This window comes from Salvia hispanica, chromosome 3, assembly GCF_023119035.1.
Source record: "Salvia hispanica cultivar TCC Black 2014 chromosome 3, UniMelb_Shisp_WGS_1.0, whole genome shotgun sequence".
NCBI lineage: Eukaryota > Viridiplantae > Streptophyta > Magnoliopsida > Lamiales > Lamiaceae > Salvia > Salvia hispanica.
In genome coordinates, this window is record NC_062967.1 from 14,612,202 (window position 1) to 14,623,753 (window position 11,552).

The 11,552-nt window shown below is 37.5% G+C and overlaps 2 protein-coding genes across 2 annotated transcripts; both read right to left on the reverse strand.

The window, feature by feature from the left end:
* Positions 1-485: 485 nt before the first annotated feature.
* LOC125215873 (26S proteasome non-ATPase regulatory subunit 6 homolog) lies at positions 486-4,671 on the reverse strand. Its single transcript, XM_048117450.1, has 8 exons — positions 4,429-4,671; positions 4,224-4,338; positions 2,887-2,977; positions 2,665-2,810; positions 2,346-2,565; positions 1,174-1,282; positions 870-1,038; positions 486-775 (listed from the first exon to the last, which is right to left on the reverse strand). The coding sequence occupies exons 1-8, from the start codon at positions 4,562-4,564 to the stop codon at positions 601-603; spliced, it is 1,161 nt and encodes a 386-aa protein (XP_047973407.1). The 5' UTR covers positions 4,565-4,671; the 3' UTR covers positions 486-600.
* Positions 4,672-5,129: 458 nt separating this feature from the next.
* Positions 5,130-11,431, reverse strand: LOC125210917 (telomere length regulation protein TEL2 homolog). The gene is made up of 13 exons (XM_048110550.1): positions 11,075-11,431; positions 10,962-10,990; positions 10,697-10,799; positions 9,945-10,116; positions 8,916-9,101; positions 8,432-8,592; positions 8,057-8,333; positions 7,725-7,936; positions 7,436-7,534; positions 6,829-7,352; positions 5,845-6,605; positions 5,524-5,722; positions 5,130-5,373 (listed from the first exon to the last, which is right to left on the reverse strand). The coding sequence occupies exons 1-13, from the start codon at positions 11,253-11,255 to the stop codon at positions 5,224-5,226; spliced, it is 3,054 nt and encodes a 1,017-aa protein (XP_047966507.1). The 5' UTR covers positions 11,256-11,431; the 3' UTR covers positions 5,130-5,223.
* Positions 11,432-11,552: the final 121 nt, after the last annotated feature.

Sequence of the window (11,552 nt, forward strand, 5' to 3'; positions counted from 1 at the left end):
AATGCACTCTCACTCTCTCTCTCTCTCTCACACACACACGTTAAAAACACTCCAGCAATGTCATATAGTATTCCCTCCATCTCATAGTAAATAACACACTTGGAATTGACACGAGATTTTAGATGATGTTATTTTGAGTATTACGTTAAGAAAGAAAATAATATATTTATATTAATGTGGAGGGACTTTTTCCAAAAAAAAAAATATGACATCTTTTGTAGAACAAACTAAAAAGGAAAGTGTGACATCTATTATGGAACGGAGGGAGTACAAATTATGTGTAAAAATAGAATCTCATATATAACATTTACAGTCATATATTCAGACAACGAATCAATGACAACGACAATTCACACGTGTTCAATCAGTATCAGTCTTAATTTGCATTAGAGTAACAAAAAGTCGTCTACGTAAAGAAAGGCAAATAATGATGTTGAAAACAACATTGATCGAAAAACTTCAACCATAAGTGATAGGAAGAGTAGTGGAAGGAGAAGTAGATGCAGTTTCTTTGTTATATGAAAGAAAATTGGAATTCAAATTTTAACCATAGGAATACAATTGAGTTCTGAAATAACAAAACCTAATCATAAGCTAAGTTCAAAGATCAATCACACGCGACAGCTTCTGGATGCGGTTCAGCAGGAAATCGCCTTGCTTGATGGTAGACTGGTAGAGAGCATTCTTTGCATCGGGACGGTTGGTTTCCAAAACGCCTGCAACTTTGTCTATCTTGCAATGTAGCTTCCCCGCTGCAATGAAGCGAGACAGCTCGCTACAAACCAGACAAAACAGATTAAGATATCGTGGAGCAGCAGAGGCTAAAACATAGAAATTTACATATTTGAATCGGGAAATGAAGCGCTTACATATCAATGAAATCCACTGTCACACCAAATGATTTGGCCATAGCTTCAATGGTCACACTCTTGTAGGATTCCAAGAACTGTGAGTACACAACAGTTCTGATCTCCCTCATGTAGTATCGGAAGTGCGGGTGCAAATAGCGGTCCAACTTAACGTGCTCGGTCAAGCCAGCTGAATAACCAAAATGGAGAATATAATTACATGTATAAGATTTATTACCTCCTCTGATCAAAGGAATGTTGGGATAAAATCACAATGAGCGGTAAATAGAAGAACAAGAATCCTGCTAGAAGGTGGGTTACTTACCAAAAGCGGTAAAGAATGATTTATACTGGCAATCATATAAAGAGTTCAGAAAGTCTGATAAGTATGGGATTTTGCCAATGACGGTCAGGATCTCTGGGGCATCCACCACCTGCCACATATCCAACCACAAAGAAGTTGAATAATTAACAGCATGGTGGTTGAAAGTATTGCAGGGAGATAGCAGAGCTTTTTGAACACATTAAATAGTTCAATTACAGAAACATCCAAAAGTTATTTAATCCTTCACATAAAACAGCCACTTTAAATGACAATCTCCAGGCTACAGTTACATATATGGTCAGGCCATTCAGTAATGCAATTGAAACAAGGCACTACACCGATATTACCTGATGATTAAATCATCAGTACGAGTGTCTCCATCATATTTAAGGTGCTATACCAACCAAACAAATGCAAACAAAAACCTTGCTGATGAAAAATAGAAAATTGAAGCCGCCAATCATAATACCAACTGATAATCATCATTTTTTATAAAATGAGTACAGAACCAATATTAATCGTAGTTATCAAACTAAACAAATCCTAAAAAGCATGGATTCTTACTCATAACTTTTGGATGACAATGTAAGGTATTACTATTTCACAACAACAAATAATTAGCTGAGATCAAACAAACTTGGCATCAAATGACCAATAACATTTTTGTGGTCGGACTTATAATACAAATGAAATACTCCCTCTATCCCATTAAAAATGAAATGTTTCCTAAAATGACAACAACATCATCTCTACTTTTTCATCTCTCTTACTTTTTTCTCTCCTCAACAACTCACAACACAACAATACATAAAATCCCATGCGGAAAAGCAAATGTTTCATTTCTAATGGGACGGAGGGAGTAGTATTGAAGCATTCAGCTCTTATACATCATGTTTATGACCATTCATAAGCATATTATGGAGAATAGTACCTCACTTTTTCAAACTTATACAAGTCCAAGTAATGTGAGGCATTAGATACATACAATTTTTCCTAATTCATTATGAAGAATAACTGCCTTAAATGTTTTTTCATTTTCTTCTACCTATGGCTACACACTGATCAACACATTATACTAAAGGCACTAGGTTACACCATTGAAAAGGTTGAGGCAAACCAAGCAAGTTTGTGATATAGTGAAATTAAGAGCAAGTTCGAGAAAAACAACAAACCTTTTGTTTTAGTGAAACTCTATCCAATGATATGATGCTCGTAAGGCCAGTATAAAATATGAAGGTGTCATAGGGGAAGAGCTCATAAGTTGTGAAAGTTGAAATAGAATCAAGGAAGAGATCTGCTGCTTTTTTGAAGTTGCGAGTGGACATGCAGTATAAACCCTCATACACCTTCAACCGGTTCTTCCTCTCCCAATCACCACCCTCTTCAAACAACCTGTAACGTTGAAAGTGAAAATTAGTGGTCAACGTCAGTGCACAAAAACAAACCAAGGTTTGGAATTTTTATCCAAGAGCAACATAAATCAAAGCTTACTTCTTAGCTTTGTCAATGCTTTTGGAGATAAGATCAAAGTCCATGTGAAAAAAACCAATCTGTAGTGTGTGGAATACCAAATCCATCTTCTGTCCAACTGCAACAGTCTTGCCCTCGGTTATTTTAAGTTGTTCAAGTGCCTTTTCCTGGATATCAAAGAATGTAAAGGAGTTCATTTGGAAAAAAGAACAGAAAATAGACACAGGGAGTTTTTGTATGTACCTTGTCACCAATTCGAATGTAAAACAATGATTTGGCCAAATGAGCTTCCCTAACTTCACTTTCACCCAAGTTCTCCTCTGCGTCAGCGATCCTAGATGAAATTACAGAGATAAAAGGAAATCACACTCTAAATATTTTGAACTTTAGATGGTCTAGATAATATCTGTTCATACTCATATTAATGAATTTATGAGGTCGCAAGAAACAATACAAGGATGGTAGAACTTTTAGCAAAAAGGAAGTACACTGTATTTAGAAATCCTTAAGGCCTAACAACGTGGAAATGTGAAGTGGTTAAGCTATAAAACCAAGGCTAGGAATACAAGTACCCAAAGCTGAGGCCCAGCACTATCTATAGGCCTAGCAGTCATTAAGTTTTTTCTGTACTTACTGTTCACAAACCAGAACAAAGCACCAAGCGCTGATGGTTGATGAGAATAACTTATTCAGTGAATTAGTACATATAACAATATGGAGATTTTGCAGTAACTATGTCACATGAAGATATCATTAGATTCAGAAACCAACTTTTAGAGGCTCATTTCACAGAAGCAGTACTTGCACAGTTGCACTACCAGCATAAGTTTGCCACTCATAAAAGATGACTATTCAACCTAACTCCATAGCTTGCACTTCTCGACCCAACAGGGTATCAATTCCATAAGCTAACTAATCAACAAATGAATAAGTAAAAGCCAAACAGACTTTAGACCTTTAAAAGCTCATATGAGCGAATGTCACAAAACACTGACCACTGATTTATGTAGTATTTTACTTCCCCATTAATGCCCAAACCCAATATAGTTCCACTAACCATTTTTTCTCTCCCTTAACTGCACGGACAAGGTATTAACCACGACAACAACATGCTAATATTACACTCAAACATCAAGAAGGCAAACAATTGCCATTGAGTATCAGATTGCTCAGACTCAAGTCACTCAACAACAAATTAAATGAAACCATCTGAGTCAGTCTAGCTCCCATACTCAACCGGCTCACGAGAATCCTAAGTAAGCTCTGGAAATAACTGAAACATCAATCTATTGTCCAAAAGGTCACACAATTAAAATTTATTTGACTCTAACACCTAAAATGCAAAAGCAACTGCTGAATTAACAAGGATTTTCAGGCATCAGATTATTGCAGTAAGAAAGATACCACCAGAAATGCACATTTGAATATTGTGAGAAACTCAGCAGAGCAATTGGCAGAAATCATACTCTTTTACATTATTAAGAAGCTGATATTTTTACTCACTGAACCACAAATCACAGAGATCCCATAACGCAACTCAATGTTAGAAGTTCGTGTAATTCAAGGAACGCAAAACTTACTTCTCTTCGAGCTTCTTCAGCTCATCATCGATCTTGGAGCGCATCGAGTCAAGTGCCTTCTGATCCAAATCCAAAACCTTGCTTGCAACTAGGGTTTCGTACAACGGCGCCATATCTACCAAAACAAATCCAGTGCAATGAAGTGCCGCACAATAATAACAACAACGAATTAAGGAATTATTGGCAGAGAAAATTGTCCAATTACCGTTGGCGACGATGAAGTTGAAGACCTCATCACGGAGGCGGACTTTTTCGATATCATCGACGTCGTTCTGAGTGAGAAGGAATAGATTGTTGGCGAGCACAAGCTGCGGCTGCTGAACACCTTCTTCGCCTTCCATCGAATTTTTTAGTGCTTCCTTCTAGTCGGGAGAGATGAACAAGAGTTTGCTTGAGGAGGGAGTAACACAGAGATGCAGATAGTGATCAGAGAGGAACTTCTGCTTTGGGTCTAAAAATAAAAAAGAAAAGCCTTCAAATTCGCTGCTTTCTCATGATTGGGCTTCACAAAATTAATGTGGACATTTTAGTTGTGGGCTACTATAAATTAAATATTTCAGAACTATTTTGTTATGAGCTCTACAAATATTTTGGGAAAATATTACTCTAAATTCAAGTTATTCCCATTATCAACACTTTTAAATATTTCTATGATTCTTAGCAGTAATAGTTAATATTTATAAAAATATATAGTAGTAGTACTACCGTTGTATAAAGTTACTTGATCATATTCTGTTTTGAATTGCCTATCATTGCTTGAATCATTTCCCTATTGAGCTAAAAATATCTCAATTTCATATTCAACCAATTTATTCACCTTAAATACAAAGTGGGATCATTTTATGTCATTTCTTTTGCTAGTTTATATCTCAATTTCGATCTAAAATATTTCTGGACTTGAAAACAGAAAGAAAAATAATGATCCTCATTTTCTCAAAAAAAGAGAGAAATAAACTTTCATGTGTTTATATCGACTATTACAAACAAGGAAGTAGTGATTTTATGAGTTTAGGAAGGGAATCTTAATGGTAGTTTTGGAAGTAGCTGGAAACAGAGTAATGCCTTGGGCAGTAGTTGATGAGGAGGATTCAAGTGCTCGAGAAGCTTGCAGAGCCATCTCTGCATGCAGTTGTAAACATCCAACCGCAAGCTGCATATTCAAAAACATGGTCAAGCTTCCACATTGATCAAATCAAACTGCACCACTACTTGTGAAGCATGGTGGCTCAGAATTAATATATCAGGCGAATGATTCATATGAAATTTCAGCAGTGGCGTAAGCCGATATTTACTTGCTTACCGTGTGGCATTCTCTGTCTGTATCCGACTCGGCTACTTTTAGCGCCCATCTGTGTATCCAGTCGAGCCCTTCTGAGATTTCAATATTTCCTTCAGCCACCGCAGAGGCAACGAACGAGGGGTGGAGGGCCACTAGAATACACGACGCTGTGAAAAGGACAGACCTTCTCACATATGCTTCTGGATGGTGAGATATCTCCCTGTGCAATATAAGACAAAGATCCAAATCAAATCTAAAAAACTATACGATGGTCGGCCCTCATATATAAAGAGGCCAATTAATAATTAACACCAATTGGTGGCACTCGAACAATGCCATTACCTGGATCTTAGCATGTCCAGAAGAGGGGTGGCTAGAACAGAGGCTTCGGGGTGCATTGCTGCACATTTTATACAAACACCGAGCGTGTGGATGAGTTTCCCGAGGACAATGAAATCCCTTCCTAGTAAATTAACCCCGTGTGTCTTTTGATCGTGCCCCTGCATGGCCGGGAGCATAAATGCTGCAGCATATTGAGGAAAACTATTTTGAGACCATTCCAACTGGCTGTCATGTGTTGGATGTTTGAGGCTCCATCGACGTGACTTTCCCTTCCTATTCTGACTTGCTTTTGATGTTAACTCTCTTTCATAAGAATAAGACCAGTTTAGAGGAGTTTCTGTTGAAGAAATCTCTTTCCAAGACCCTGCCCCGGGAGGACCATCATTTCTTGGTGTGAACCATGGTTGGTCTAAGGAGGATATCAGAGTCGCTGGTCGATGTTCTGATGTCAAAATTCTAGTATTTGCAAGCTCCTGAGCTGCATCAGTCATCACATCCAAGATCATTATCCGCTGACTGGTGTCAACATTAGGTGAATAAAGCAATTTGTGCATGCTTTCAAGTGACTCGAGAGGTCTTGTGGCAATTAAACCCACCAGGGCCTTCTGTCTTCTTTCTTCTGCCGAATCTTCTTCTCCTTCGACAGTGGACTCAGAGCAACGAACCTGCACAAGAGCTTTACCCAGATCACTGGCGAGATATTTAAGCTCATCTGGTGATGCACGAATGAGCTTCTCAGCAGCATCAAGGGCCTTTTCAACCTGCAAATCATCCACAAATATTCAGTGATATAACTAACCAACTATATGCAACTTGTAGGTGAACTTTACTAACACACTACACTAGTGTAAGACATAAGAAATAGTAAGACGCGGAAGCTAGCTAATCAACCTAAGCCTCCACACTGGGTGCAACTGCTTACAGCTATCAAGATGTGCAATGTAAGAAGTCATTTAGAAGATTGGTTAATAATCTAGAACTTACACCCTCAGCGTCATCTGATTTTCTTAATGCTCCAACCACATCTACCAACTGTGTAAACTTCCTTTTCAGATCTGCATCATCATCAGTCAAGTCGTAGGGTTGTAATGATGAGGCGCTAGATGTCTCAGAATCATCACTTTCGTAGTCACTCCCTTCTTGAAGGGTGTATTCATTATTTAGTTCTGCTGGATCAATAATCTCATCCGGGTCAATTATATTAAACGCTGATTCCTTGTTCTTCCGAGATTTAGAGACATGAACCCCCTTTTCTGCACTCTTTTGAGTTTCATTTCCTGATATTTGGTTAGAAGAGCTTTCTCTTTCTTCAGTCTTTTCTTCACCAGGCACTGTTGCAGTGGCAGAGACCTCTCTTGGGGTTGCTAAACCAAAGTCCCAGTCAATGGTTTCTTCCTGACAACTATCGTCAAGATACAAAGGATTATCGGGGTCTATAATCTTTGAAAATACTAAAGCAATACTGCTTGCCATTTTTCGAATCAAATATACAGGGTTCTCCAATCTACCTGCAGGAAATGCAATTTTGGTGTAAATAGGAAATTTAGAAAAATAAACAAGAGTTTTAACTAAGACAAAACCAAATCCTTACAACTAATTCCCTGAAGAATTAAGTGCAATGCATCTTTTGTTGCATTTAGATCTTCTTTAGTCATCTGCTGCAGGCAAAGACCTAAAGCAGCAGTTACATCTGTAAACTATGTTAAGGCGCACAAGAAGAAAGGTATAAGCATAAAAGTTAACAGAAATAATCAAAAGATCAAAAAAAATTGTAAATTTCTAAAGTTGTTGTGCAGTTGAAATGATTGGACAAACTCTCTTCTAGACCATGCACCAAAGTGTCAAAGCTACTACCCTTAATAATTTACTAATAAGGATACAGATTTGTTGCTCAGTTGAAGATGATTGGACAAACTCTCTTCTAGACCATGCTACTATAAGATGGTGCACTGCGTCCGATAGACTTCGAGCATTATAAGATTTTGACGAAGCACTTTGAGGGGGACATTCAAGCACAGCAAAGTGAATAATCCATCTCAAGCAACAGGTGGGAAATACTTTCCAGAACAAAAACTTCTCCATAAAAGTGAATCTGACACTCAAAGGTAAGAGGCATTTCAGCAAACATCACAAAAAGAAAGGTCAAGACCATAATCAGTTAATTTGAACTTTCAAGTGAAGTAGAATGGTAAGTTGGCACCAATTTATGCACCTGACAGAAGGGTGTTGTTTGTAGATCCGGCTAAAAAGCATCCATAAAATCCAGTACCCTTCAACCTCGTTAGCTTTTTGAGTAGCCAGTTGACGCAAAAGTTCTTCAGCTATTCTCTCCACTGAATGAGAATCATTTACTGCCTCAATAATCTTCAGCCAGAAGCGAATACCAGGTCTTGACTCAAATATTTCACTCAAGGCAAGATCAGAAGTTGATGACAAGACACTTCGGACTTTTACGAGGATCTTTAGAATCATCTCCCTTATCATGATATCTGCCAGGATGTAAAAACTGTGAAATTAGAGTTTTACTCATGTCAGAGTATTGAGGCTACAAAAGCAGAAACTTCAGGCTTTATGAGTTTCAAAGTACCAGTAGATCCCCGACGACTAATGCGGGCAAATGCTTCTCCAATAAAAAGTATAACACCATTCACGTGGCTGTTATATGCAACATCTGACTCTTCTACAAATTTCAAATCCCATTCCTCCACACCATGGAGAAGTTGACTGGTTAGGTTTTTGAAGAATAAACTGGAAATATAAAGTAACGGATTAAAACAGAGTACAAAAACAATGGAAAATATTTAACTTAAAATGATGTTTCAACACTCAAAATATCATGTAGGCTTGATGAGAAAATTACGGATTCATGATATACTAGTAGTCTAGTAGCTTGCAGGTGTCACGCAGCTGTATATTCAATCCGTTCATTTATTTTAGCTTGTCAGCTAAATCATAAATTTTAAGTGAGCAGTTGTTCTAGTCATAGAAGAATGCATAATGTGTTATAAGCGTTTTATACAACTTTTATGCATATAAAGAAAAGACTGCATTTTGAATCAAAATAAGGATACCGTGGGGTGAGTGAAGCTGGAGCTGCTCGTCTTGTTTTGTCTGGAATTGATGTAATCAGCTGTGAGGTTGCAGAAATGGCCTTCTTTACTTGTTCATGGCTGAGGTCTTCAAAGTGACAATTACCAGCAAACTCTCTAGTCATCTGACATACCAAATCATTGTCCAGCAGGCAAATCACAAGTAATCTATCAAAAATAGCAGAGGAAATAGAGTTAAGTAGAAAACTCATGGAACACATTTATTGATTGATTGAGTTTGAGCCTAGTCATGCTAATAGTACCAAACATCCTTGTCTAGGGGTACCAAGAAATATGTCAGCATTAACACATGTTAGACTCATGTAACTACATATAGAACATAACATTAAGTCATATGCAGATGTACAAGCACAACAAGTAGGCTACAGTGAATACTCCACCGATGACCTATATAGCATAACAAATTCTTCAAACAAAATTGTGATTCATAAAATGATGCTTTGATAAGTGACACTGAGCAGCCACACAATATACAGAGACAAGTGCATGGTATATGACCAAACTGAAAATTTCAAGTCGAGTTAGTAGTCAATATTCACCCATTCTTTCTAAGCTGAATCCAGCGAAACATAAAAATCAATGGTAAAAGTCAGAACACGATATGAAAAACAAATACACATAAGTTCCGGAACAGTTCACAGCATTAAATGTTAAATATTTCCTCCCATCTTCGGACATGAAATAAAAATAACCTTAGTCAACAAAGATTAATCAATGAAGAATATAAAACTTAATTTTCAGAACACTGGTAGAATCTTGACGAATATTTACGACCTTGTAAGTGCCAATTAGAGAGGGGAAGCAGGACAGGAATACTTGAATATGATTTGATCCAGTAATGCAGAAGTGACTTAATATTGAGTGTGAAGTGTTATTTATACAGATATGTGCATGAAGCATAGCAGGTCATGAAAGAGAGCCCTTCAACAGAAAATGTCAATCAACCTCGTCAAAGATGGATATTACTATGATAGAAGAATAACTTATTACCTTTCTGCATTCGAGATCACAGCAGTTGAATCATAACTGCCACTTTCACCAGGCTGAAGACAAGGAACCACCACCTGAACTATCTCAGTGGCACACCCATCTACAAAGAATGCATCATATACATGCTTCCTCGCGGAAGCGGGAAAGCAGGCTAGCCAGTTGGAAGCAACATCTGTGAACCATGGAAAATGCTTTTAGAAATAAAAAGGACTCATTATCAAATGACTAATCGATACAAACAATTCAACTATTTGCCATTTCTCATAAACAGAAGCTCTTCGATAAGAGATTCCTATAAATGTAGCAAGTGGTCAACATAAAGATATCCAAAAGGTAGAACTTAGAAGAGATAACAACCGTAAATAGAGCGAGAACGGTATGGAGACTAGACAAATTTAAGACAGACATAAAAGCTTTCTCAGTGTCAAATAAACTCAGCTCAATATGTATCCATCATGTTTCGGCTTTTGCTTTGGACAACAAAATAGAGTTACATATACGTGCATAAAATGTTGCTAATTAGGAGCACCACTGAGACAGCTACTTTTGCATGTATCAGCCAACAAACAGAACCCATATACTATTTATTATCATTTTTATAAAACGAGTGCAGAAACGGAAGTGTGTCTCCTAATGGGGGTCGGAGGGAGTAGTACTCTAAAACAAAAAGTACCACAATCGATTAACAAGCCCACAAGTGCATGCATATTAGAACTTTTGAATAATATATTCAGGGGGAGATCAAATCATACCATACAACAACACTCTAGCACATACACGGAACCCAGATCCTTTATAGAATACACGCCACCATTCAGTTTTCTCATCTTGGCTAGGAACCTCCACAGCCCCTAACTACCCAAAAAGTAGAAGAAAAAACATTACACAATCATGGCGGGACATAAAAAATCAACAAAACTTGGAAAAGAAAGGAAAACAGATATCCTGGTTTTCTGTATTTCTAAATTTCGATTCCACAATCGAATCCTATAGCTTAAAAATAGGACATATGCGTACCTCGTCTCGATATTTCTCATCAACACTACCTACATTTCGCAAACAAAAATTGTTATTAATCACTATTCTACAAACTATCGATCATAAAATACACATTAGGTCATTTAAACTACCTGAAATAGAATCGGGATTGAGGGGGAATAGGCAGACGGCCAGAGAGTGGAGAGCTATGACGACTTGGTCGACATGCTTGGCGTCATCAATGGAGGAGATTACGTTTCCCACTCTCTCCAGTACTCTTCTCTCAAGTTCTGCCCTTTTCTTCCGGGGTGATTCTTCTCCTCCAACAGCCATGGGAAGTTAAGTTTAAAGTAGTAATCACGCAAGCTACACTGCGGTCAATAAGCTAAAAAATTGTCGGGCAGAACTAGCTGCAACTGATTTTGTTTCAAAGGCGCCACCAAAATCCACGGAGGACGGCGACGACTTGGTTGTGAACGGGAACGGGAGTTTTTCTGAAGCCAATTTAAGGTAAAGTATAAAAATTAAATCTTTAAGCGAGAATATAAAAATTTTCATAATTTTATGTACTCAATTAATTAATTAAAATAAATAAATAAAATTACTGTAGTATACAGTATTTGCTGAATA

Coding starts and splice junctions, on each gene's coding strand:
- LOC125215873 (XM_048117450.1), bottom strand. CDS start 4,564: ATGGAAGGCGAAGAAGGTGTTCAGCAGCCGCAGCTTGTGCTCGCCAAC. Junction 4,339..4,428: donor CAACTTCATCGTCGCCAACG/GTAATTGGACAA, acceptor TTGTTTTGGTAG/ATATGGCGCCGTTGTACGAA. Junction 2,811..2,886: donor ACATTCGAATTGGTGACAAG/GTACATACAAAA, acceptor TTTGATATCCAG/GAAAAGGCACTTGAACAACT.
- LOC125210917 (XM_048110550.1), bottom strand. CDS start 11,255: ATGGCTGTTGGAGGAGAAGAATCACCCCGGAAGAAAAGGGCAGAACTT. Junction 8,334..8,431: donor TAGTCGTCGGGGATCTACTG/GTACTTTGAAAC, acceptor ACATCCTGGCAG/ATATCATGATAAGGGAGATG. Junction 6,606..6,828: donor AATCAGATGACGCTGAGGGT/GTAAGTTCTAGA, acceptor GATGATTTGCAG/GTTGAAAAGGCCCTTGATGC.